The sequence below is a fragment of the Panthera pardus genome, unplaced genomic scaffold (assembly GCF_024362965.1).
Source record: "Panthera pardus isolate Hobbes unplaced genomic scaffold, ASM2436296v1 HiC_scaffold_12, whole genome shotgun sequence".
NCBI classification, from domain to species: Eukaryota; Metazoa; Chordata; class Mammalia; order Carnivora; family Felidae; genus Panthera; species Panthera pardus.
Genome location: NW_026526677.1, coordinates 40,706,286 through 40,731,072, shown reverse-complemented (window position 1 = coordinate 40,731,072; position 24,787 = coordinate 40,706,286). Strand labels below are relative to the sequence as shown.

General features: G+C 51.1%; 1 protein-coding gene across 3 annotated transcripts in view; it reads right to left on the bottom strand.

Annotated features, from left to right (window-relative positions):
- The window catches only part of PTPN5 (protein tyrosine phosphatase non-receptor type 5), a 55,843-nt gene that overhangs the window by 30,096 nt on the left and 960 nt on the right, over window positions 1-24,787 (bottom strand). The window contains exons 1-3 of one of the 3 annotated variants that reach the window (XM_019456499.2): window positions 24,516-24,770; window positions 8,441-8,531; window positions 2,493-2,569 (exon numbers count right to left, since the gene is read on the bottom strand). In XM_019456499.2, the coding sequence (XP_019312044.1) occupies window positions 2,493-2,569; window positions 8,441-8,460 (97 nt within the window). In that variant the 5' untranslated portion in view covers window positions 8,461-8,531; window positions 24,516-24,770. Of the gene's footprint in view, window positions 1-2,492; window positions 2,570-8,440; window positions 8,532-24,515; window positions 24,771-24,787 lie in introns of those variants that run through there. The other 2 variants (XM_019456502.2, XM_019456501.2) reach the window with 2 other exon arrangements.

Genomic DNA, 24,787 nt, shown 5'->3' with positions numbered 1-24,787 from the left:
TCATCGCAAAACATCATTGCAAAACATCATTGCAAAATCCTATCACAATGGCATCATGAGAGTCTAGAGGGGCCTATGACTTGCCTAGCCCTTGGAAGGAAGTGCTTTCCAGAAGAAGAATGCAGATGAGGCAGGCACAGCGACACTGCCCATCTCTTGCAGGCTCCTCCCTGGGGACAGACACACCTTAGCTCTTCCTGCTTCAGTTCACAGGGTGCCAGAATGGTGGGTGTCCACAGTGACAATGGAGGCAGAATGGGGAAGTGGCCAGGGGCATGGGCTCTGGAAAGAGACTGCACGAAGTGAACCCTCACTCTACCAAACACTAGCTATGTGATGTTGGACAGACTCTCACCTCCCTGGGCCTTGGTCCTCTCATCTCTAAGTTGGGACAGGAAATGATATGAACAACTTAGGGCAGTGGACAGGATCACGTGCGATGTGTATGTGAGAGTATTTAGAACAGTGCCTGTCATAAGGAAGGCAATGTGCCGGCTCCAAAGGAGATGACCAATACTCCTCTTCCATTCTGAGTCGGCTGCTGGCTTTTGGGGAGGATTGGAATTTACCCTATTATTCTTATTACTGTAGTCTCTCTCCTGTGGTTCCACCCCATTTTCCAGAAGCGGCTCACAGCCAGGCAAGGACAAGTCTGTTTTATTCACCACTGTATTCCTAGCACCTAGGATAATACCTGACACATAGTAGGTGCTCAAAAAGCATTTGTGGAATGAATGTTTGTGTGATTATGTTTATTTAATCCCTGTAAGGATAAATATACCGCTGTGATGATAAACACTTGTATTGCTGTTGTTTCCATTTGCAAATGAGGACTAGAGGCCCAGCAAAGGGTAAGGGACTTGTCCATAAACAGCCTAAAGCCAGACTCAAATGCCAAAGCCGCTGCCCTTCCCTTCACACTGTGCTCCTTTCTGGACTCCTATACATCATGTCCTATTTTCCGTGGATTTTTTCTAGCCAGCGGGCCATCCCCGGTCGTACAATCATCTCTGAATTCTATGACTCATATCTGAATCACAGAACGCTTAATAGTTGAAAGGGACTTTTGATGTCATCTCGACCTCCCACCCATTGTGGAAATTTCCTCTCCACTGTCTATCCAGACAATACTTGAATGCCTCCAGTGATGGAACACTCATTTTCCTCCTCTTGAATTATCCAGCTCTACGACCGGACCACTTTCAGAGTCAGGAAGAAAGTTCTGCATCCCGTGGGCCAGCAGGCCTCTCTTTAATTTCTCCGTATCTGGTTTATGCCAGAAGCTTAAGACACGCAGTACGAATCTGCTGCCCCCTCCACAAAGACAACCTTTCATATAATCACAGACAGCTCTCATATCCCTCTGGAGAATTCTGTTCTTCAAGCTAGCTGTTTCGGGTCCCCACAAGGGCACCTATAAGATGACACCCATCCTAGACCATCTCAACAGGCCTTCCAAAGTGTTTTGAGCAATGGCACCCCCTCCTGGACACGGCATGAACTGCACCAAAGGGCTCAATCCTTACCTGGAGGCCTGAGAAAGCTTCCCTAGTAGCTGGGCCACTGGCTCAAGGTGTGAGTAAAATAACTACCTATTGTAAAGAATCATCGCTTCAGAGTCATACCTCCTTGTTCTCAATGTCCATCCTAAAGAGTATCACTGAAGACTCTACTCTAAGGTTCCTCACCGATCATGAGGTTTCTGACAAGCTACAGGTTTGGTTTGGAAAAAAGATGAAAACGTACTGTGTTATGGGATGATGATAACTTTTTTCACTTGTCAGATTTTCTATTATTCCTATAACGGATATTTGTTGTAAGTAAGAAAAAAAAAAGACTTCCGTAAAAAGAAAAAACAATATGTTGAAAACTCCTCCTATTCTCCTTTCCTTTATTCCTTCCATGGCCTGGGTACTTGGTCCTCATGCTGCCACCCCACAGGCAAGAGTGCCTCGGTCGTGTCTCCGCGGTGACTGCAAGGGCCTGTGGTTCAGCCGCCCAGGTTCCCCACAAGCACGATCAACCAGACTCAGGCGGCACAAAGCTGACACTCGCAGGCAGCTCCGTCAACAGGGCCGCTGGGTGGTTTCTCCACATTACCTGCCCCACCGTCAGCTCATGCCACACTCAGCCTGTCTGTGTTTCCTAACCTTACCTCCGGAAGTCTGCCCCGCACACCGCCAGCCGGCGGTCACATCCCCAGCAGCCCTGGCCTCCCCAGCTCTTCACCCTTCCCTCCACCCCTCCCGGCACACCCTCGGTGCCTGCTCTTCCCTCCACGGGAGCCCAGAGCAGCTTCATATGACAACAGGTCAGAAAGACATCAGGGATTAGAAAAACAAATCCTCATTTAAACGGAGACCTTGTGACCAGCTGAGTCACTCCTCTCGAGCAAGTTCACAGCTAAGCGGGCTCTTCTCCAGCCCGTGTCATCTGGGGCTCTCTCCCTGCATTCAGAACTCTGGGGGCACCTGGGTGCCAGGAAGACTCACCCGGCAGCTTCTCGCTGCAGCACATGTCCAGGGCCCCTCCCTCGGAGTCATCAGCAGGGTGCTTCTCTCTCTCACTCCTGCAGCAGATGGAGAAGGGGAGATGAGCAGGGATCAAGGCAAAACCCTGAACAAAGACAAAAAAGGCTTCTTGCTTGCCCTGCGTCCCTCTGTATAACTCTACCCCAGCGGGGGACCCGAACAGAAGGACCGACCTACAGAAGGGACAAGCTGCAGAGGCAGGAGCAGAATTCTGCAGGCATTTTCCCTGTGGAATAATCAGCAGTAGCATTCCCTACAACTGTCACCACCACCATCACCTCTGCCATGGAGGGAGGGCTTGCTATGTGCCAGGCACTTATAAAATTTATCACACTAAATCTCCAGCATGGATGAGGGATCAACCAACAGGCTCAGAGAAGTTCAGTAACTTGCCTAAGGTCACAACAGCTCACTAGGGCGGAGTGGGGCATGAGATTACAGTCTACGACTCTAGGCTAGGCTCTCACTGTTGTGCTGCTGTGCCTCCTAGCTCCTGTGGTTTTGAACCATGCGTGAGCAAGAAGGGGGGTGTGGGTAACACACGGTCTACGTCCAGCTCCTCGAGGCCTGCAAAGACCTTCTGCCTCAGTGGCCCGCAGAACTCTTCAGAAATCGTTAGAAAACGTAGCTATACGTATTTTTTTTTTGCATATTCTAAATGTTCTATTTCTTTCTGACATCAGAGAGCCCTCTTTCTAGCCTACCCGGGGCACTTTCCAAGACTATCATGGGGCCTAGCTTTTCTCCTTTAACCCGTGACCTGGGAAAAGGTTGCTGGAGATCAGCTAGACCTCATCAAGTGTCTGCAGAGCAGACATACCCCGAGGGCAACTGTGCAGCTCGCAGGGGTTCCCCTACTCTGGGGATGGCCTGAAATCAACTATGGGCTCCAGCGGCTGTCTGCCCTTCATGTTCTGATCCCTGGCAGCAGCTGATTTATCAAGGCTAGACACACCAACTAGGTTGGGTCGATCAGATCCTCTCCCCTGTGTTTTTCAAATGCATTCCGGGGGGTGGGGGGCCTGGAGTCTGCAGGTGCTGGCTCTAAATCATGGCAGCTACAGTGCCCTGGAGAGAAAGTCCTAAAAACCGCTAATGCTGCGGGCCTTGGGGCCGCTCCATTTCTGCCCATCCTGAGTCTTGATGCCCCAGGATCCTTCCAATAAATTCCAACATTTTAGCTTAAGCCAGTGTGAACTGATTTCTGAAATTGGCAGCCAAAAGAAACTTTAATACAGCACTGCCGGTATAATACTTCCATGAAGTCCAAGAGGTCAGCTGCCTCTCTGCCCACTGTTTCTGCAATCCTGACTGTCGGACTGGTCCTGAGGCCAGTTTCAGGCCCAGCTGCAGATCTGAAACAATTAAGGATAGACAGACAGGGTTAAGGGTGACCCCTTTCATTCTGACTTCTTCTGCTCTCAACTGGCATTGCATTGTTTTATCTTCTCATTCTGACCGGCAGGGACTCTGAGATTCTCAAATCTCGGAGCCTGGCCCTCCTGCAGAGAGAAGGCGGCTATCTTCAAGGCCCTTTACATGTCTCCTGAATCTCTCACTTTTCTTCCTCTCCACCACCTACATCTTGGTCCAAGCCAGCCTCTCTTGCCTAGATTACTTTGGCAGTCTTTTAACTGGTCTCTGGCATTCATTCAAGCTGGCCCCTAAAACATTCTCCACATGGTTCCAATACATATGGCTTCATAGTTTGTGCAGTTTACAATCTGCACAACTGGATGGGGCAGGCCTGAGCTAGAATCAACTGTTTTAAAACTCAACCTTTTATCATCTAAGCTTCTTTTTAAAAAATACATTAATGGCATCCTATTGTACTTAGAAAAAATACAGAAATCCTTTAACATGCTTTACTAGGTCTTGCATGATTTGACCCCTATTTATCCCTCCAGCCTTATTTTATACCCCCTTTTTCCCTTTGTCCTCTGCACTTAAGCTGCACTGGACAGGCTCTTTTCTCCACAGGGCCTCTGCACATGCTTTTCTCTCTGCCTAGAGAGCTGCCCCAGCTCTACTTCCTGGTACTTTTCACTCCTAGAACTTGACACTGTTTGAAATTTCATTTTAATTTATGCCATTATGAGATTAACATTAGTTAGACTGTAAGCTATATGAGGACAGGGGCCACCATTTCTGTTTTAATCACCACTGTGTCTTCAAAGTCTTGCACAGTGCCTGGCTCATCATAGGCATTCAATAAATAAGTAAATAATCACTTGTTGAATAAGTGAATGTTGCCCTGACCTTCTTGGAAAAAGCATCAGGAACCTCAAACACGGCCATTATCTGAGCTGCCTTGTGGGCAGGTCTTTGTGAAGCCAGCTGGAACCCCCCTCCACAGCTGTTGTCCAGAGCAGGCACAGAATCACACATCCAGAAAGCCCCTCATTCAGAAGAGAAGGAAAATGGAGCACAGAATCCGGGTCTGACTCGGTCCGGGTAATATATCAAGCTGGTGGCCAGGGGGATTGGGATCCTGAGGCTTTTCTCTCTTTAGAGTAAAGAGCACCAGGAGCATGAGGGTTGGCTCCCGGCTGGGTGCAGAAAGGTAACCAAGGTATCCAGAAACCTCTGGAAGGGGACCCATGTGTGACTCACAGCTGTTTCACACCTTAAGCCTCCCAGGCCCCAAGCCGTGTTCAGAATAGCTCAGGGCTGCATGTATGCAGCGGACTCTATAAATAAGCTTCCTAGAAAATGACTAATTTCATAATCAGAAAAGCAGAAAGAGTAGCACCTCTCATCTGTAGAGGAAAATGGAGCAAAAGCCCGCTGCTCGGCCTTGTCGTTGAAGGACTCCAGGCGACCTCGGCCAGAGCCTGCGTGGCTAGGCTGTTCGGGGAAGGGTTTTAATGAGATTTCTGAAGAGAAGAGATGGTCCATTCAGGGAGGATGGAGAAGCCCAGTCTCTGGACACTGCCCTCTCTCCCCCCCTGCCAAGAGCAGAAATAGCTGCTTGCAGTAAGATTACTGCAGGCTCCTTCTCTCTCCTTTTCCATTTGTAGGAGCTGGGCAAAAGGAGCAGAAAACTGGCCTCCTGCGACAACAGGCAGCAACTTGCTGGGCTGGCCCCGCACCGCTGCTCTTACAGCCAGACAGCCCCAGAGAGAAAAGGACTTGGAGATTACCCAGCCTGTCCTTCCTTCATTGATGTAGAGTATCTGGGTGGGGACAGAACCTTCCCAAAGCCACTGCCTCATTCAACAAGCGTGGCCTGTGAGCAAGGCACCAGAGCTGTCCTAGGAATACAGTGACGAACAAGCCAGGCCCCTCCCAACAGAGCTCCCAGTCATCTCTGGAAGACACACACACAAACACGACCAACCGCACCCACACCTGCTTTAATCGAGGATGACCTATTGACTAGATACCTTGGGGAGCTCAGCCTGCGGTGAGGGGGCAGGCTGTGTGTGGGGCAGTCTTCTGCAAGGGGAAGATAGGAGCAGGTTCTTAAAGGATGCTTCTAGAGGCACCTGGGTGGCTCAGTCGATTGAGTGTCTGACTTCGGCTCAGGTCACGAGCTCACCGTTCACGAGTTCCAGCCCTGCATCGGGCTCTCTGCTGTCAGCACAGAGCCTGTTTCAGATTCTCTGCCTCCCTCTCTCTGTCCCTCCCCTCCTCATGTTCTCTCTCCCTCAAATAAATAAGACTTTTTTTTTTTCTTTTTAAAGGATGTTTCTACATGGATGAGGGGTCACGAGGGAAAGAACTTCTTTCATGGCACAGATGGCAAGAGCAAGACACAGAGGTCTGAGACGTAAGAAACATCGGGCACTAGCTGGGAGCAGGATGGTCAGCGGGATGGGTAGGTGATGGGGGCTAGGCCCCAGGCAGAGGCACGTAAGGAGCAGGCCTCACCACCAGGAATCCTGCCTTCCTGGTGAGGCAGCCTTCCACTTGACCATGGGGCTTCCCTTGACCCGAGAGGTGCCATGGGCTCCCCACCCCTCGCCTGGGCAGGGGAGGTCTATAATAGGACAGGGGACCAGTAGCATGTGTTTGAGGAAGGGACATCAGACCTGGCCGGTAGTATCTGATCCAGTCCCAATCCATTCCTTTTTAAAATTATGGTAAAACACACATAAGATAAAATTCACTCTTTTAGCCAATTTGGAAGTGTACAATTCAGTGGCACTTAATATATTCACAATGTTGCACAACCACCACAGCTATCTAGTTCCAGAGCAATCTCATCACCCCAAAAGGAAACCTCGTACCCATTAGGGAGCCCCCCTGCCCATCCTCCCCACCCCAGCCTCTGGCACCCATTAATCTGCTTCCTGTCCCTATAGATTAGCCTGTTCTGGGTATTTTATATAAACGGAATCATATAATACGTGGTCTTTTGTGTCTGGCTTCTCTTACTCAGCATGATGTTTTCTAGGGTCATCCAGGTTGCAGCACATATCAATACTTCATTCCTTTTTATGGCTGAATAACATGCGACCGTGTGGATACACTACCTTTTATTTATCCGTCCATCAAGCAATCGACATCAGGGTTGTTTCCACCTTCTGGCTATTACAAACAGTCTGCTGTGAACCCAACGTCTCCTTTAAACTCTGCCTCCAACACACTTATGACTTTGGGGAATCTTCTCTCACCCTGGGCCCCTGAAGCCTCATCTATAATGTCAGGTGGTCAGACCCCTCGCAGCCTGTGTGGCAACACCGCCCTCTGTTTACGTGTGTGTGTGCGCGTGTGTGTGAAGGTAACGTGTGCCCCACAGCTATTCTACCACTGCTGGATGCTGGAGATGGGACCTGGACCAGCCCACCTCATCTTCCTGGAACTCATGGCTGGTGGGGGAGACACGGGACAGGTACCTGCTGCGGGATGGGTGAGTCAGCATTCTAACAGAGGCCTGTCTGGGATGGGCCAGGCGCACCTCACCTCTGCCTGGGGGGGTGGGGGTGGGATGGGGGATGGGTGGGTGCCGATGGGAGGTATCATGGAATAAATGCCAGCATTGCCCAGGACTAGTGTAGAGAAATAGCTGACAGGTTTGGGGAGGGAGGCAGAGCTGCATCCTCTTCCTGGGTGGGTGAGGGGCCAGGCGGCGCTAGGATGGTAAAGCCTGATTCCTGGGCCCCCAGCAACCTCTGGACCCAACGCAGGCAGATGTGCCTCTACCCTGGGCTTCATGCTCCTGGGGCTCCGGGGCCCCCGGGACACCCATCACTGTTAACATGGAGTTCCTACGACCCTCCCAGAGCTCTGATACCGCCAGACCTCGCTATTCCCCGTATACTCCGACTTCTAGGCCTTTGTTCCCACTCTTCCCTCAGCCTGAAGTTTCCTTCTCCCCTCCTGCCAGGTCTTACTCATCCTCAACATGACCTCTTTCATGGAGCAGTCCCTGATCTCCTGGGGAGAATCAAGCTCTCCCATCTCGGGGTCCCCCCCCCCCCCACACTCCTGGCTCACTACTTCTCTCTGCCTCTTACTTTGTTCTGTTGCTATAGTTAGCTGTTTATGCACCTGCTCCCCCCACCAGCTTTCCAGTCACTTAAGAGCATCCCCACCCCCTCAGCCACCTCTGCATCCCAGGTGTTCAGGGCCTGAGCCTATTGCTGGACACATTAGAGGTCAAGTGGAAGGCAGTGTCTTAGGGTTAGTGGCTTTGGGGGCTCTGGGAAGACAGACTCTAGCTAGGATCTTCCCGGCCTGAAGAAGACAGCCAGACCAGGATCATAAAGCGGCCCATAATGCCATCGAGATGTTCATCAGCGTGTTCAGCACGCATGGGCCAAGGACATGCTGCTTTCATGGAAGACAAATGATCGGGCTGACTGCTTCATGCAAATGAGTCACACGTCCCAGCGCATGCACATGGAGAGGGCTTATCCTCCTCAACGGGTTGAGCTGCAGGGAAGCCCACACACATCACTCACCTGGCTTCCTCATAATTCATTCCCAAGGTGTCTGGATGGGGAAAGGCGCCATCGGGGGCCAGGGCAGGAAGTTCCTCCGCAGAAAAGCACACTGGAGATGTGAACGGAGAGAAGCCAGCTTTAGAACACCCAGATGGGGGACTGAGGCGAGAGAGGGTAAGTGCCTGACGGCACGTCACACAGCATGGACAGCTGTTTTCAGAGAGTTAGAAAGTCCAAATGTCCTCTCGGGAGTCACCACTCTCTTCTCCTGGTGCCCTGCTTATCCGTTGCCACAGGAGGGCCCAAGACCAGAGGTCTGTTACCTGTTATTCTGTGTTAGACCTTTCTGACTAAATGTCTGAGTCAGTTTCTGTTGCTGGTTACCAAAGAACTCAGACTGATGTGTGCAGAGAACTTGGGGAACAGATAGGCTCTGAGCCCTGGGCTCCCAATGCTTAGTTCACTGCTATTTCCATCCTGCCAAGCTGCCTACCCTCCCTGCCCAGCTGTCCACTGTCCAGCCATCTGTCCCCACGTCTGAGCAGACTGCAAACTTGGAGTGTTCTGGATCCCAAACACAGGGTCTGAGTGTTCTCTGCTTGGGATGTGCCCAGATAAATGATGACTTCTCCATCCTGCTCTGTTGGTGGGAGACTGGGGTGTAGGTGTGGCAGAAGGGAAGGGAAGGTGGATGCTGGAGAGGTCCAGCCTGTGGAGGGGCTCGGGCAACACGAAGTTTTCCATCTTTCCTGTGAGACAGATTCAGGGACTAGAACATTCGCTTGCTCAACAAGTGTTTATTAAACAGCTTCTCTGTGCAGGCCATGGCGTGAACCTTAGCTCAAGGCACAATGGGGGACTGCAGGTCAGCAAAGGCAATGGTGACATAGGTGGCCAGTCCGATGGAGAAGTGCAGGCTGTGGGGGCACCAGTGAGGCCCTTAATGAGGCGGGGATATCAGGAGAGGTTCCCGGGAAGGGATTTAGGATGTGAAGGAGGAGCTGGGGTCAACGGCTACGGAATGTGAGAGGGGCACATGGGCTGTTCTAGGCAGAAGGAGGGCATGGGAACAGGCCTGGAGTTAAGAGAAATCAGGGCACATACAAGAGATGGAGAGAAAATCTGTCTGACGAGGGGAGAGTGAAAATGGAGTGTGACATGGGACGGGGACACTGACTGAGATGCTCATTTGTGAAACACTTCCTTCTTGTTTTCCATCTCCCTCCTCTTCTTTCTAGGGAGGTGAGACAGACCTTAATTCTTCAAACAGCCCTAGGAGGAACATACTTTCATTACCCATGTTTTCTAGATGAAAAAAATGGAGATTCAGAGAAGTGAAGTGACCAGCCCCAGGCCACACAGCTAGTAATGACAGATCTGCCCCTTGCCACCCATATTCCTAAGCTCCCTTCTCTTCTGGCTTTCAGCCTTTGTTGAAAACAATGCTCTGAAAATAGTAAGAGAGTGGACACGAATGCATCAGCAGACTTTCTTTAAAAAAAAAAAAATCCACACTATAGGTCTATGTGGCTGCAACCCATTTTACAGATGAAGAAACTAAGGCTTGGGGGCCAAGTGACTTCCAGGCTCACACAGTGGGCAAATTAGTGAAGGACCCAGAGGGGTGGATGCTAGCGTGCCTGTCTTCCTGCCCAGGGCCCTGAATGAGCTCACTCTGAGGGGCCATTAGCTTTGTGTGCCTTCCCCATGATGGGAGTGACCGGAAGTCCTGCCCTGGCCTGTGGCCTCAGGTTTCCCCGTGTGAAGAAGCAGCCCAGAGAGACTGGTTTGGGTGAAGAGTGTAGGTGATGGTGGCAGCCGTGTTCCATTACGGAAGCGACAAATGCACTCACTGGCCAAGGACCCAGCAGCCCTGGGCTCTTGCCCAAGACCACCTTGTGACTTTGGGCCAGTCATTTCCTCTGAGTCTCAGGAGTGCCAACTGAAAATCAAGAGAATCAAATTTAATGGCTTTGAAGGGCCTTAAGGTCGAGTTCAATTTCAGGGCTGTCAAGGTGGATTTAATGAGGCGGATGGAGGGGAGTGACAAGGGACCAGCAGAGGGCGCTCCCAGCAGCAGGGAAACAAGGCCTTGGTCCATTGAGCCTGGCAAAGGCCGCCCAATCTCCAGGTGTGTGGGGGGATTCCCACCCTAGCCAGTTACTGACAGAGGCCACGTCCAGTTCTGGTGATTAGTATCTGCTGTGGGTGGCCCTATTTGTGTGGTGAGCCACCCCCCCCCCGCCCCCACCAAAATCAGTAGAAGATTTCAGAGTTTAAAGGTCATCTGGTTTAACCATGTTTTCCAGCACTCTGAAAAACACTCATTCTGTGCCCTCTCTCGACACCTCCCAAGCCCCAGCTACAGAGTTTAGCTGTAAACTAAAGGGGAAAACAGGCAATCAGCAGCGCGAAGGCACGATCGTACCTCTTGTGACGGTGTTCCGGCATCTCCATTCAGTTATATGCTCACGCCTACCTGTAACACCTTGGAATATACTTTTCCCTTCACTAGAAAAGCTCCCTTTTCCCTTCCCTGCTTGGAAAGCTCTGTAAGCCCCTTCTAAGATCCTGTTCAAACGTCATCTCTTCAGCAGAACTGTCCCTGAGTCCCTTAGGAAGAACTGGGCACTCCGTCTTCGGTTCTCACGTCTCTGTTCAGAATTGATCTGTTGGTGCCCGCATCCCCAACCCACTCGGGGTATCTGTGCACAAACCTGTGCTTTACAACGAGTGCAGATTCCTCAGTATAACCCAACCAACTAGACACAGTTCTCGTCCTCCTCCTACACACGGAGAGACTGGGACTTGGAGAGACTGAGTCATTGCTCAAGGTCACACAGTTGGTAAGTGGCAGAACCAGGCTTCAAACTCACTTTGCCTCAACCCGAGGCCCAGGGTTTATTTAAACCACTAAGTGTAGGGCCTCGGACACGGACCTCCCCGTCTCCCGTGCCTGTACTCTATCTGACACCAGGCAGATATTCAAGATCTGTTTCTTGAAAAACTAAATTAAAAGCAGGTTAGACCCCGAGCATGAATAAATGGCTCACTAAAAAACACAAAGTACAGGGGCTCCTGGATGGCTCAGTCAGTTAACCGCCTGACTCTTGGTTTCAGCTCAGGTCATGATCTCACAGTTCATGAGTTGGAGCCCCGCATCAACAGCGTGGAGCCTGCTTGGGGTTCTTTCTCTCCCTTCCTGTCCCTCCCCTGCTAGTGCTCCGTCTCTCTCAAAATAAACACATAAACTTACAAAACACACACACACACAAATACAGGCGTTGGGATTGGACTGCCCAAGTATGAGCTCCAGATCCCTCAGTAGCTGCCCAGTCTTGGGCAAGATCCTTGAATTTCCTATGCCCTCAGTCTTCTCACCTGTAAAATGGGAATAACCAGTGTACTTCAAAGGATTCTTAAGGAGATTAAGTGAATTTTGATCCTCCCAGAAGTTTTGATACAAGATACACGGAAAATGCTTAGAACGGGGCCCAGTAAACTCCCAAAACCGTTAGCTGCCACCATCTTGTATGTCAGATGTTGCCTGTTTCTCGGTTAATACAGCCCTCTTTCCCCACATAGCTGAGGTCCACGGAGACTCTAGAATAAGTCTTGTGTTATGCTGATAAATTGATTCTCAGGAAAGTAAATAAATAAATGAATTTTCAGAGCCCTGATGAGTGGCATTCGCCAATTTCCCTGGTGTAAATGATCCCACGGTGGCTGATTTCAAGCTATGAATGTGAGGGGTCACGCTGCCAGTCTTGGAGGAGGTCAGGAGTTTTACTCCAACTCTCTGTGCCTCAGTTTTCTCACCTTTGAAATAGCATCGCTAAAGCTCCTGGAGGAATGCCTGGCACACTGTATCCTCTGGAAGAGTTAGCAGATATAACGGTTGTTGGGAGCTGTTAACCACACTCACTGCTGCTTGTCTGGTTCTGACCCTGGCCTGGTCCCAGCACCTGGCCTTTCGCCTGATGCCCTGGCAGGCAGTCTCTGCCTTGGTCGCTTGCCTTCTAGGACTGAGGCCTTGTCCATTCTTGCGACTCTCTCCCCAACCCACCTGGAACCAGCATTCTCACTTAGCCTGTGTCGGGTCACCACATCCACCCTGATCACAAACGGTTTTGTGCTGCTGGTATCTAACCTACCTCTGGTTTCAGCCCTAGGTGTCCCTGATGCCCACCCACCCCTGGCCCGGACTAGCTGTGCCTCTGCCTTGCTCTGGATCGTCCACGATGGTCCCATGTGTTATCTGCTTTGTTCTTCATCACTTACAAAACCACTTCTCGGAGGGCCTGTATGCACTTCCAGAGGGGAGAGCCGGAGTTCAGAGTGAGGGAGAGTTGTCCCTCGCTTCCCCCGTTGCCCACCCACCCGCTGCAGCTAGTGAGGACTCCAGTTCCTGCCACACCCCACAGTGAGGGCCAGAGTCCCCCCACCTCTGCCTCTGATTTAACCCTACTGTGCTCAGGCCTGGCCCCAGCAGTGACAGCACAGGCTGGGAAGACCCTGGTACTTTAGGATTTGGTGAAAAGATTCAGGAAAACAGAGTCAGATGCAGGGCCTCAGAGAGGTGAGGCAGAGGCGGCATCTGGAAACAGGTAGGTCTGAGGCTCCTTTGCCGGGAGAGACTACAGAGGGTATAATGGAATGGGAAAGAAAGAGACCAGATGGAACCAGGAGTCAAGGTTTAAATGCAAGCGGGTCTGACCTCCTGAATTCAGATGTAATAAACATCAGCCGCATACCTACTATGCGCCAAGCGCTTTCCAATGCTTTCTTTCATTGGACCCTCGCAGCAACCTGGTGAAAGAGGTATCGTTACCTCACTTCGTATAGGAGCTAATCGGCACCTGGAAGGGTTAGGGACTGGCACGGGCGCAGGTAAGTGTCACTCTAGTCCTGCTCAGATGGCCAACAGAGAAGACGGGACAGAGCCTGGTCCTGGGCCAAGGATAGTTAGTCCTCTCAGTGCCTCGTGCTACTGCACAGCTGGAGACCTGGGGCCCAGGACAGGTTGTCCACAAAGGTCCTCAGTTATGGGTAGAATCCCTTGAAACACGACAGCTGGCCATTCTGAGGTCACACACCTTAGAGCAATCATGGCACTCGGAAGAAGGATGGATTGAGAGGCAGAGAGACCCGGCTGAAAACGCTGTGCGTTTTGCCACCCTCTCCCCATGGGATCCCTGGCCAATGTCTGAACCTCTCTGAACCTCAGTTTCTTCCTCTGGGCCGCAGGAACAACAGAGCTGCCTGCTGCAGGGTGGTGGTAAAGTGCAAGTGACTGAAGTACAGAAAGTACCAGGCCACCCGAGGCAGACAGCCTCCTCGTTATCACAGCTGACCTGGCTCAAAGCTTCATTTCCTGGCTCCCTCTAAGTCAACTCCGCACAGGAGACGCTCCAGCTCTTTGTACCAGGCAGTGCCATCAGCTACAAAGGTCGGTTTCCTTTCTCCTCGGGCTCTGTCAGGTGTTTCTGGAGCTAATGAGAACAACGCAGGGCCTCCCCAGCAGAACAGACTCCTTTTCCCTCTGGAGAGCCCCGGGCTGTTTCCAGGTCCCCCTCGTCAGCCCCGGAAACCCTTGGGGCTGGAAGGCTGACTTCACAGGATTCCCCAAATCCTCCTTCACCAGGAAAACTGCCCCACCTCCCACGCTCACTCTTGATTCTCAGCCTTTGTCTCTCCTGTTCCTCCTTCCTGCATAGGCCTCCCTGCTCCTCCTGTCTGAGCTGTGGCCTCGGGCCCTTCCAAGGCCTGCTTCAGCACCATGCCTCCTTCAGGAAGCCTCTCCAGTGAGTCCAGGGCCCGCTGACCTCTCCTCTGGCTAAATTCTTCTCCCAGGATTTGATTTGTGACTCAGAATCTGGCAACAGCCTGCACCCCACCCTGGGCTGCTCCCTGGCTCTCCTGCCCTTAACTTGGGCTTCCGTGAGTTGCCCAGGCTAAGAAGGGGCAAAGGACAGGCTTCCTCCTATCTGGCCCACGACACGGAGCCCAGAGCAGAGGAAGAGGGATGGGAGGCAGGGCAATGTGCATCCAGCATTTCCTTGTACACTCAGATTTGAAAGGAAGACAGGGAGGGGGGACTAAGTGGGAGAAAAAGAAGGAAGTGAGTGAAAAGTGAAAGGAAAGGGAAGGGCAGCCATGTGAGACTCAGGACCAGGGTCACAAGAGGATGGATCTAGGCGGCTTTGGATCATGTTTTAAGGCTCTCGGTGAATTATCCCCTGATTATGTAACTCTTTGAAAACTGCTGGAACTTGATCTCCTCCAGGCAGCCTTCCCTGATTGACTCTGGTCTCTTCCCTGGCTCCCTGAGCTACACTGCTTTGAACCCACTGATGCCATTTCCCATGATGCTAGATCCTCTGCGGAAGGGCTGGAGGTTTCTGCCTCACTGGCGGTGAGTTTCACTCTACATTTATAATCTATAATCAGAGATGTCTCACCGTGTCTCTTTTATCAGCTTCAGAGGGTGGCTGAGATTTGTTTTGCACAGTTGTTGTGAATCCAGTTTGCCTCCAACACAATCTTGAGACAAGGCCTGCTATGATTTTATACCCATTTCTTTACTCTCAGGTTCTGTTGGGTCTAAGACTCAGTCCCTGCCCTCAGCCAGCTGCCAGCCTAGAGCATCGAATCAAAAGTCAGGAGCTAATGTCAGGAGCACCTGGGTGGCTCAGTCACTTAAGCGTCCAACTACGGCTCAGGTCATGATCTCACAGTTTGTGAGTTCAGGCCCCACGTCGGGCCCTGTGCTGACAGCTCGGAGCCTGGAGCCTGCTTTGGATTCTGTGTCTCCCTTGCTCTCTATCCCTTGCCTGCTCACACTCTGTCTCTCTCTCTCTCTCTCTCTCTCTCTCAAAAACAAACATTAAAAAAAAATTCTTTTTAATGTGCTAAATGTCAACTGAGGCTGTCTTACAGGAGTGCCTAGGAGGGCACAATGGGAGGGTCTGGGAAGCTGCACAGAAAGACGACGAGCATCTTCAGGACAAGTGGGAGTTTGGCAAACAGCAGGGAAGGCATTCCAGGCAGAGAACACTGCTGGGGCAAAGACCAGGAGAGATGAAAAGAGCAGGGCGGCAGGAGAAAGAGGGCACCTTGGTGCAGCTGGAGAGTGGGCAGCAGAGGGGACTCACACGCCACGGCAGACGGCTGTGTGCAGCAGGCTAGGGCGTACGGACTTAAACCCGGAGGTGGCTTATTCTCAGTAGGATGAAGGCAGGTATCGCCACTGGAGCTGGCATTTAGAAATCCGTGTCAGTGATGCTGGGGGTGCAACACCATGGGTGGATCCCCCAAACTGCTGTATTCCACCAAAGACCACATCTATGATACGATTCATATGAAGATCGAGAACAGACACAACCGTTCTGGTTGGCTCAATAGGCTGAGTGTCCAATTTCAGCTCAGGACATGATTTCACGGTTCGTGAGTTCAAGCCCCGCATCGGGCTCGCAGCTGTCAGTGCAGAGCCCGCTTCAGATCCTCTGTCTCCCTCTCTGCCCCTCCCCAGCTCTCTCTCTCTCTCAAAAATAAACAAACATTAAAAATTAAAAAAAAAAAAAAAAAAAAGAACAGGTAAAACATCCAGAATGACAAAACCAGGAGCAACAGTTAACCTCCGAGGGCAGGTACTGACTGGAAGGGAGAAAGAGGGAACTTTCAGGGCTGCTGGAAATGTGCCACATCTTAATCCTGGTGATGGTTCCATAACTTCATTCACTTGCCAAGACTCACTGAAGGCAACATTTAGGGTCTGTATGTCTCCCTGTTCATAAAATATATCTTTTTAAAAAAAAATTTTTTTTTTTAACGTTTATTTGTTTTTGAGACAGACAGAGAGACAGAACATGAACGGGGGAGGGGCAGAGAGAGAGGGAGACACAGAATCGGAAGCAGGCTCCAGGCTCTGAGCCGTCAGCCCAGAGCCCGACGCAGGGCTCGAACTCCCTGATCGTGAGATCATGACCTGAGCCGAAGTCGGACACTTAACCGACTGAGCCACCCAGGCGCCCCTCTTTTTTTTTTTTTTAAGTTTATTCATTTATTCTGAGAGAGACAGTACACAGGAGGGAGAGAGAGAGAGGGAAAGAAAGGGAATCCCAGGCAGGCTCTGCACCGTCAGCGCAGAGCCCGATGTGGGGCTTGAACCCAAGAACCGTGAAATCATGACCTGAGCGGAAACCAAGAGTTGGTCGCTTAACCGACCAAGCCACCCAAGGTCCCCCCATAAAATATATCTCACAAATGCGTGTGAGCGCTCTTGGTTGTCACAACGACTGAGGGTGCCGCTGGCAACATTTAGAGGACGGGGCCAGGGATGCTTTCACAATGAAGAGCTCTCCCACTCAAAGGCCAAGAGGGGCCCTACTGGGAAGTATTGGTGCAGGCCACAGGCAGCACCAGGGGTTTACAGAGCAGAGAGAACTGCCCATTTCTGGGTTTGGGGAAGATGGGGCTTTGGCCATGATGGGAGCCCATGAGATCCAGGCATCTCAGGGCAGTGAAATGGCGGAGAATGACCTATGACCGGCACTGCCACTCTGGGGCTTTGTGTTTGGTCAACTTCAGCCTGCTGTCCTGAAGCTGCTCAGGCCCAGGAGGGGCCCTGCACGTCCCTCTGAGGCCCCCCAGAAGAGGCTGAAAGGAGGTTAGCCTGAGTGGTCAGAGACAGTTGATGTCAGAGGGAAAAGGAAATGCCCCCCGTCTGGCCTCCAGGCCTCATGATAAGCACCACGGATGATGAATGATCATCTTCCCCTGAAATGGAGTCTCAGGGAGGAGGGGCGCCCTGGGAGATCAGGTCACCGGCAGTGGGGCGGGACACTGCTGCCACAAAAAACCATTTCCTGACATCATGGGCAAAAGAAGGACACAGCTGACTTACACTCAAATGCTTGCCTCACCCCTTCCCTCAGGAAGCCTTCTCTGATCTCCATGCCGGGCAGGTGTCTCTCCTGTGATCCCACAGCCACTGGCCCTACACGAGAGGACAGTGACTGCCTTGGTCTGAATTCTGGCTCTGCCACTGACTTACTGTGTGTTCCTGGCAAGTTCCTTAAGCCTTTGGAGTCTGTAAGCCGAGGGAAATAAAGACCTTCTGTACTGAACCGTTATGAGGATTAGGCGAGATAATATAATGAGCACTCAGAAAAAGTCAGTGTTTATCATTATCATCATAGCACACAGCAGTATGGAGCACGATCACCGGGTTACTTCTCTGGCACACCTAAGAGCTGTAAGCTCCTTGTGGGCAGGGTCCTTGTGGCCGTGTGGATTCCCTGGCACAGTAAATACTTGCATGCATGAATGAACTGCATCCACTAAGACCTCTCCTGAGAGCTTTCTTTTCCACCCATGATGTCTCCACATCACAGTAATTCTTCAGAAATGGAGGCTGGATTCATTTGTACTCCATTCTTGCCTTCTTTCCTCTCTGCTATCTCTAAGGCCACGCAGAATCCATAAAAATCTACTTTTTAATTTATTTTATTAAGAAACTTTTTTTAATGTTTACTTATTTTTAGAGAGACAGAGTGCAAGTGGGGGACGGGGGGAGAGAGACGGAGACACAGAATCCAAAGCAAGCTCCAGGCTCCCAGCTGTCAGCACAGAGCCCGACGCTGGGCTCAAACTCACGAACTGTGAGATCATGACCTGAGCCAAAATCGGATGCCTAACTGACTGAGTCACCCAGGCGCCCCAAGTGTTTATTTATTTATTTTTGAGAGAGAGAGAGAGAGAAAGAGATTGGGAGCAAGGGAGGGGCAGAGAGAAAGAGAGAGAGAATCCCAAGCAGGCTCCACGCTATCAGCACAGAGCCGGATGCAGGGCTCTATCCCACAAACCATGAGATCCTGACCTGAGCCAAAATCAAGAGTCAGACACCCAACAACTGAGCCACCCAGGTGCCCCCAAAAATCTACTTTTTAAACGTTCATGGCTTCTTCCCAGACTCCAAACTCCTAAGACTTCAGTCAGTGACCTTTTTTATGGTGGGCCCACAAGAATCCTTTTTAATAAAAGCCCCCATGGCTTCTCAAAAAGTTAAACCTCCACTTCTAGGTCCATAGCCAAAAAACTGAAAGCAGGGGCTCAGGTGCGTGTTCATCAACAGTCATAGGAGCACTGTCCATGGTAACCGAAAGCTGGAGGCCACCTCAGTGCCCATCAACGGATGATGAATGGATACGCAAAATGTGGTATATACGTACAATGGAATACTACTCAGTCCTAACAAAGAAGGAAATTCTGACACATGCCACAACATGGAGGAATCTTGACAACATCACGCCAAGTGAAACAAGCCAGACACAAAAGGGCAAAATACTGCGTGATTCCACTTGTATGAGGGACCGAGAACAGGTGAATCCACAGAGAAAGAAAGTAGAGTACAGGTTACCAGAGGCTGGGAAGGAATGAGGAATTATTATTTCATGAACAGAGTTTCAGTTTTGCAAGATGAAAAGAGTTCTATAGATGGATGGTGGTGATGGCTGTGTAACACTGTGAATGTACGTAACCCCACGGAACCGTATGCTCACAAATGGTTAAAAGAGCCAACTTTATGGACTTCATAATTTTAAAAAAGCACCCCGAACTGAATCAACAAAATGCTGGAGGGACTCCGTCTCGAACCGGAGGGTGCTGGGTACCACTCTGCCATGCCCTCAATGCTCTACTGACTTTGGCCTCCTGACTCATGACCTCCCTATCCATCCTTTCCTTGGCTCTTGCTCTGGTGTCCCCTGTTCTCTTTCTGCCCCAGGACCCAGGGCCACATCATTGGTGTCCATGAAATCAACTCACATTTTCCCACAGTCACCCCTTCCCCTATCCTTGGGCCCCTCTTTAGACCCCCCTTGGTCCCATCATCTACCCTCTTGAGGATGCTTAAAACGGATGCCTTGAGAATCAGAGACAGAAAAGTTGTGGTTGAGGATGTTCACTTCTATATCGACCGATGAGGAAATGGTTAAGCAAAATACAGTAAAGCCACTGAGGCTAAAAAGAAGATCCTGATGGAACACAGAAGTTCTGATACAATGTTAAGTGAAAACTGCAATGTACTACAATTAGATGTGGGCTGATTTCATCTATTAAAAAATACAGACCTTTAGAGAGAGGCAAACCAAGAAACAGACTCTTAACGATAGAGAACAAACTGACGGTTAATGGAGGGGCGGGGCGTGGGGTGTGGGTGAAACAGGTGAGGGGGGTTAAGGATTGCACTTGTCACGAGGAGCACCTGGCATTGTATGGACGTGCTGCATCACTATATGGTACACCTGAAACTCAAACTATGTTAACTAGCCGGAATTTAAATTTAAAAAAATATGTAAAACAAACTGCAGGAAGAAAAAAAAAAATACTGATCTTTAGAAGAAACAGAATGGGACATCTAAACCCATGGCTAACCTTACATTTGCTTTATAGTATGGTCATGTTATTTTTACAATACAATTCATTTTTTAAGGCCAGGCAACACCCTTAGGCAGATGATGAAACATACAATCTTTGGAACTGACACCCACATGAAATCCACAAATCCCCCTGAGTGGCTTCCAGAGAGTTCCAGGAGAGGGGAACGAACACTTCCACTCTTAAGACAGACATGTGGAAGCCTCTCTAATGAGTTCAACAACCACCTCACCATGCAAAGGAAGGACAAATTTAGGGTCTTTATTTTTGCCATCACAGTGACAAGGAGATTTGGCCATGAACAGTTTATCCCCTACATTAGCCCAAAGTTAGAAATTCTCACCAAGATGCTTGCTCTTGAACAAATCTGCAAACTGAGGGCTTCTCATACTTGAATGACAGCACATTCAAATCATCTGAGTGTTATCATTTTGATCATACTGCAGCTTACTATCCCATAATATATTTAGGGGTTCGTATGGTTCCGAGGTATGAAGCTTCATACACAAATGGTCATTTCTAATATTCATTCATTCAACAACTATTTAGTAAGCCACTGCTGCGTGTCAGGCTCGGCCTGCTAGTCATCAAGAATATAAGAATAACAGGACTCTGGTTCTCTTGGGACTCATTAACACTGTGATTTCTTATTCCTCAGGCCTGTAAACATCTACAGGATCTGGCCCTGCCCCTCTCTCCTACCTCTTCCCTTACCAAACTTCCTCTCCACCTATCTCTGATAGCCCCTCAAAACACCAAGGTATTCTTACCCCAGGGCCTTTGCACTTGCAGTCTTCTCTTCTTAGAATGCTATTCCCCCTGGTCTCCCCACATCCTTTAGGTCTTTGGTCAACTATCACCTTCTCCAAGGCAATTCTATCTAAAGGCAAAAGTCTTCCTTCACTCTTCCTCCTCCCCACCCTGTTTTATTTTTCTCCAGAGCACTGCTCACCCCCTGAAATGTCATATCTTTACTTATGTTTTATTTTCTGTCTCCCTTGGTAGAGCTTGGGCAGGAAGTTCATCTTTTCCAGCAATGTATCCCCAGAGCCCAGAACAACCTGGCACATAACAGATGTTTATATGTATCTGGAGACTGAATGAATGAATGAACAAACTGGCTCTTGACAGTCTGGGGTGCTCAGTGAGCCAGCTTTGCAGGAGTCATTATGGCTCCCCGTCAGATCCATGGCCCCCACTCAGGCTTCCCCATTCCTCCTCCTGCTGGGCTCGCTCTGTGAATGACATTCCTACCCACTCAGGCTCAAAACCTTGCCACCACTTCTCATTCCTCCGTCCCTCCAGCACCCATAACTGCCAATTTTGGTGACCCTCTGGCCTCCTGCATCAACTCCTTTCTCTCTTCATTCTTACAACCCACCCCCCCACCCCCCCGCCTTATCTCTCACCTAGACCACGGTCATTATTTCCTACTTGGGCTCCCTCCCAGCAAGTCCTCCCCTCCAGTCTGTTCTCCACAGGGCAGCCAGGATGAGTTTCCTCATGGCCAGGCTTGATCACATCTCTCCCCTACCCAGAAACTAAAGACCGGATGCCTGGGTGGCAAATGCAGCTCAGGTCATGATCTCACGGTTCGTGGGTTCGAGCCCAACATCGGGCTTTGCGCTGACAGCACAGAGCCTACTTCGGGTTCTCTGTCTCCCTCTCTCTCTCTGCCCCTGCCCTGCTTGCACTCTCTCAAAAATAAAAAAACATTTTAAAAAATTAAGAAAAAAAGAAACTAAAGACCAATCCCTTAGGTCAGCATTCAATCCTCCCAGAAACTGCCTCCACCTTCCTACCTAGCTTTCCGTCTCACAACCCCTCGGTTCTCCTTTTTGCTCCAGTTGGAACGAACTGCTTTTGGTTTCTACATGTGCCTTAGAAGCCCCACTGCCTGTTTCCTGCTCATGCTGCTTCCAATACTTGAAATACTTTCCCTTCTTTCTTCTAGTGTACTCATCATTTAGACCCAACTCAAACGCTACACAGCTTCTCCAAGAAGCGGTTCCCGATTTTCCGGAAGAATATAAAGTCCATCCTTCTCAACTCTTTCCCAAAGGTCATCTGTTTCTCTTTTGGGGCAGGTGTCAGAAAGCACCGGCAACATGAGATGTAGAAGAAAGAGTTCAGAACCCAGATTCAGATGATCTGAGCTGAACCCACAGCTCTCTGGGTCTGAGACTTACGAAGTATGCACCCTTAGATAAATTAAACTCTGGAGTCTTAACTTCCCCATTCGTGCAATGGGAACAATCACACTATGACTATCATGGGTGTGTTAGGAGAATTAAATGTAAGTGACAGCGTAAAAAAAGCTTTGGCACTAATAAATGACTAAATTCAGTCATGATCAGCAGCTAAACAACGGGTAAACAAAAGTGTGACTTGTCCCGGGGAGGTTTCATGGAGGTCTCTTGCTGGATGAGCCCTAAATCCAGGAATAGGTCAGTGGGGAAGAGATTTTCTGAGGCAGAGGGACTCTGAGGCCCTAAAATCCCATATCCTCAGGCAATCCGAAGAGGGAAGAAGCAGAGGGTATATCCACAAAGCTGGGGCCCTAATGGTATTAATAGCTACCGATTCTGGAGCTTTTCCTGTGCCCCAGGCACTGCGCTAAGTACCCTACATAAATTATCTCATCTCATTTTATTCCCTCACAGAGTAATAGAAGAGGAAAGTCAGGCCCACAGCAGTTATATAAATAAGTGCTCCCCTCCCCCACCCCACCCTTTCAACAGTTCAGACCTAAAAGATAGCCTGAAAATTTCCAAGCCAATGATCTTATTTTTCAGATGGGGAAACTGAGACCCTCAGAGAGGTGATGAGCATTTACCGAAACTGTCCAGCCAGTGAGGAAGAACCTGGGCCTGGAACCGAGATCTCCTCACTCCCAGGGTGGGAGTCACTGCTCGGCAAAAATCCAGGGGTACCACTCATTTTAGAGTATATGTCAATGGCGGCTCTGGAGGACAAAGCCATTTATGTGGACCACAATATGGGTGGTGGTCCTTGGAGTTATGCCACCTAGTCATCCTGGTTCTGCTCCGTGCCAGGCTGCTCACCCCACTCAGGAAGGCAGCTCTTGAGACGAGAGCCTCAGGCCCCCAGAAGCCGAACACTGCCCTCCTTGCCAACCACCTCATTCAACGAAATCTCCTCAAAAGTGACTGACTTCATCCATTCACCATCCAGCTTGCACTCCTTCAACGTACCTCTCGGGGCACCCTGTCTGCGCCAGGCACCGGGCTCAGCTCTGGGGACACCCAGCTGCCCTTGAGGGGAGCCTTGCCCTGAGTTACCACCTGAGCCTGGTGAGGCTGTAGCTCAAGCTTCCACCAAAGCTTTGTCAGCAACACCAAGAGCCATACTGAACAGATATGAAGGAGGAAGGGGTGGCCCGACATCAAGGACTTGGGGACCTCTGCAAAGAGATGATGAAAAGGGCCCGGCTGGAGTAGAAGACCCAGGCCCTTAAGGAGGAGGAGAGAGTGACTGGGATGGCATAGAGTCAGGTCAAGGTGGAGGAAGGGGTGGACTCCTGAATGCCACGTCAACCGGTCCAACTGAGGACACAAGCTCAGTGACCCCTGGGAGAACCCAACACTATGGAATCTGATCTCTGGCCTGGAGCTGCTTCATTCTCCCAAATTAAATCCCAAACCTGGAGTGTTTGCTTGCATGAGAGAGCTCTCTTTTGGGGCTGACTGAGGCAAACTAAAGGCCAACCCTCCCCCCCCCACCCCCCTACCCCCGTCCCCCCAGTAAGGATGGTAGCAAATGAATGGCACCTACCGCTCCAAGTAGAGACAGGGCTGGAATTACAAAGAAGCTCAGATGAATTTTGGGGTTCAGGGGCTTCAATGGGTATAGGATTGAATTATGTAGGAAGAAAACGAGTATGAAAGCCTAGATTCGAATGCAGGCTTTGTCACTAACTCTCTGGTGACCTTGGTCAAGCCACCTCACTGGACCTCAGTTTCCCCATTTGTAAAGTGAGGGGATTAAATGAGTTCCAAAGGTTCATCTGATCCCGACCCTCTAAGCCAGTGATCCTTACTAAGGTAAGCCCCTCAGGGCTCTGATTCGGACAGTCTCGGGTTTTGCAGGAGCCTGGGCCTCATCTAGGAAAAAGGGGCATGCTGGGGGAGGGGAATGCGCTGGGCGCTTATTTTGGGGGTGGGTGGGGAGCGGGTTGTTTAAGCTACACGGTTGGTCCGGGGGAGGCGAAACGAAGGGAAGGCTGGGAGCCGCGTTTTACAGGCCAGCAGGCTAGCTGCGATCTCCAGCCTCCCTCCGGGGCTTCAGACCCTGGAGAGGCAATGCAGCCAAGAGCCGCGCACCAGCCTCGGTTGCCGAGGCTCGGACCCGGGACCACCGTCTCGATCCTTCCCGGGAGCCGTGCACGAGCTTCGTGGGGAGTGGCTGCTGCTCTCTCCCCGGTACCCAGCGGCGGGACCCCTCCCCGGCGCGGGGCCCCCTCCCCCAGTCCGGGGGCGCAGGGAGCCCCATGGGGGCGTGGCGGTGGCGGGCGCCGGCTTCTCAGCCCCGGGGGCTGGAGGAGGTCTCGGTCGTGGGGCCGCCCGGGAGGGACCCCACGCCCTCCACCTACCGGCTCCCCACACAAAGGCGCCCACGGAGGCGCCGCACTTACCGGCCAGAGCGGGCTCCGGGCGCCGGCGAGCGGGCGGGCGGGCAGGCTGGCGGGAGGATGTGCGCGCGCGAGTGTGCGTGTGTCTGCGTGTGTTCCTGTGTGTGTCTGCGCGAGTGTGTGTGTGTGTGTGTGTCTGTGTGTGTGTGTCTGTGTGTGTGTGACGGGGGCCGCGCCGAGCTCTGTGCGTCTGCGTGTGCGGGGGCGTCCGTCCGTCGGTCCGTCCGCCCGGCGCTCCGTCCCGCGCTCCGTGCGCGCTCCCTAGCCCGGCCGCC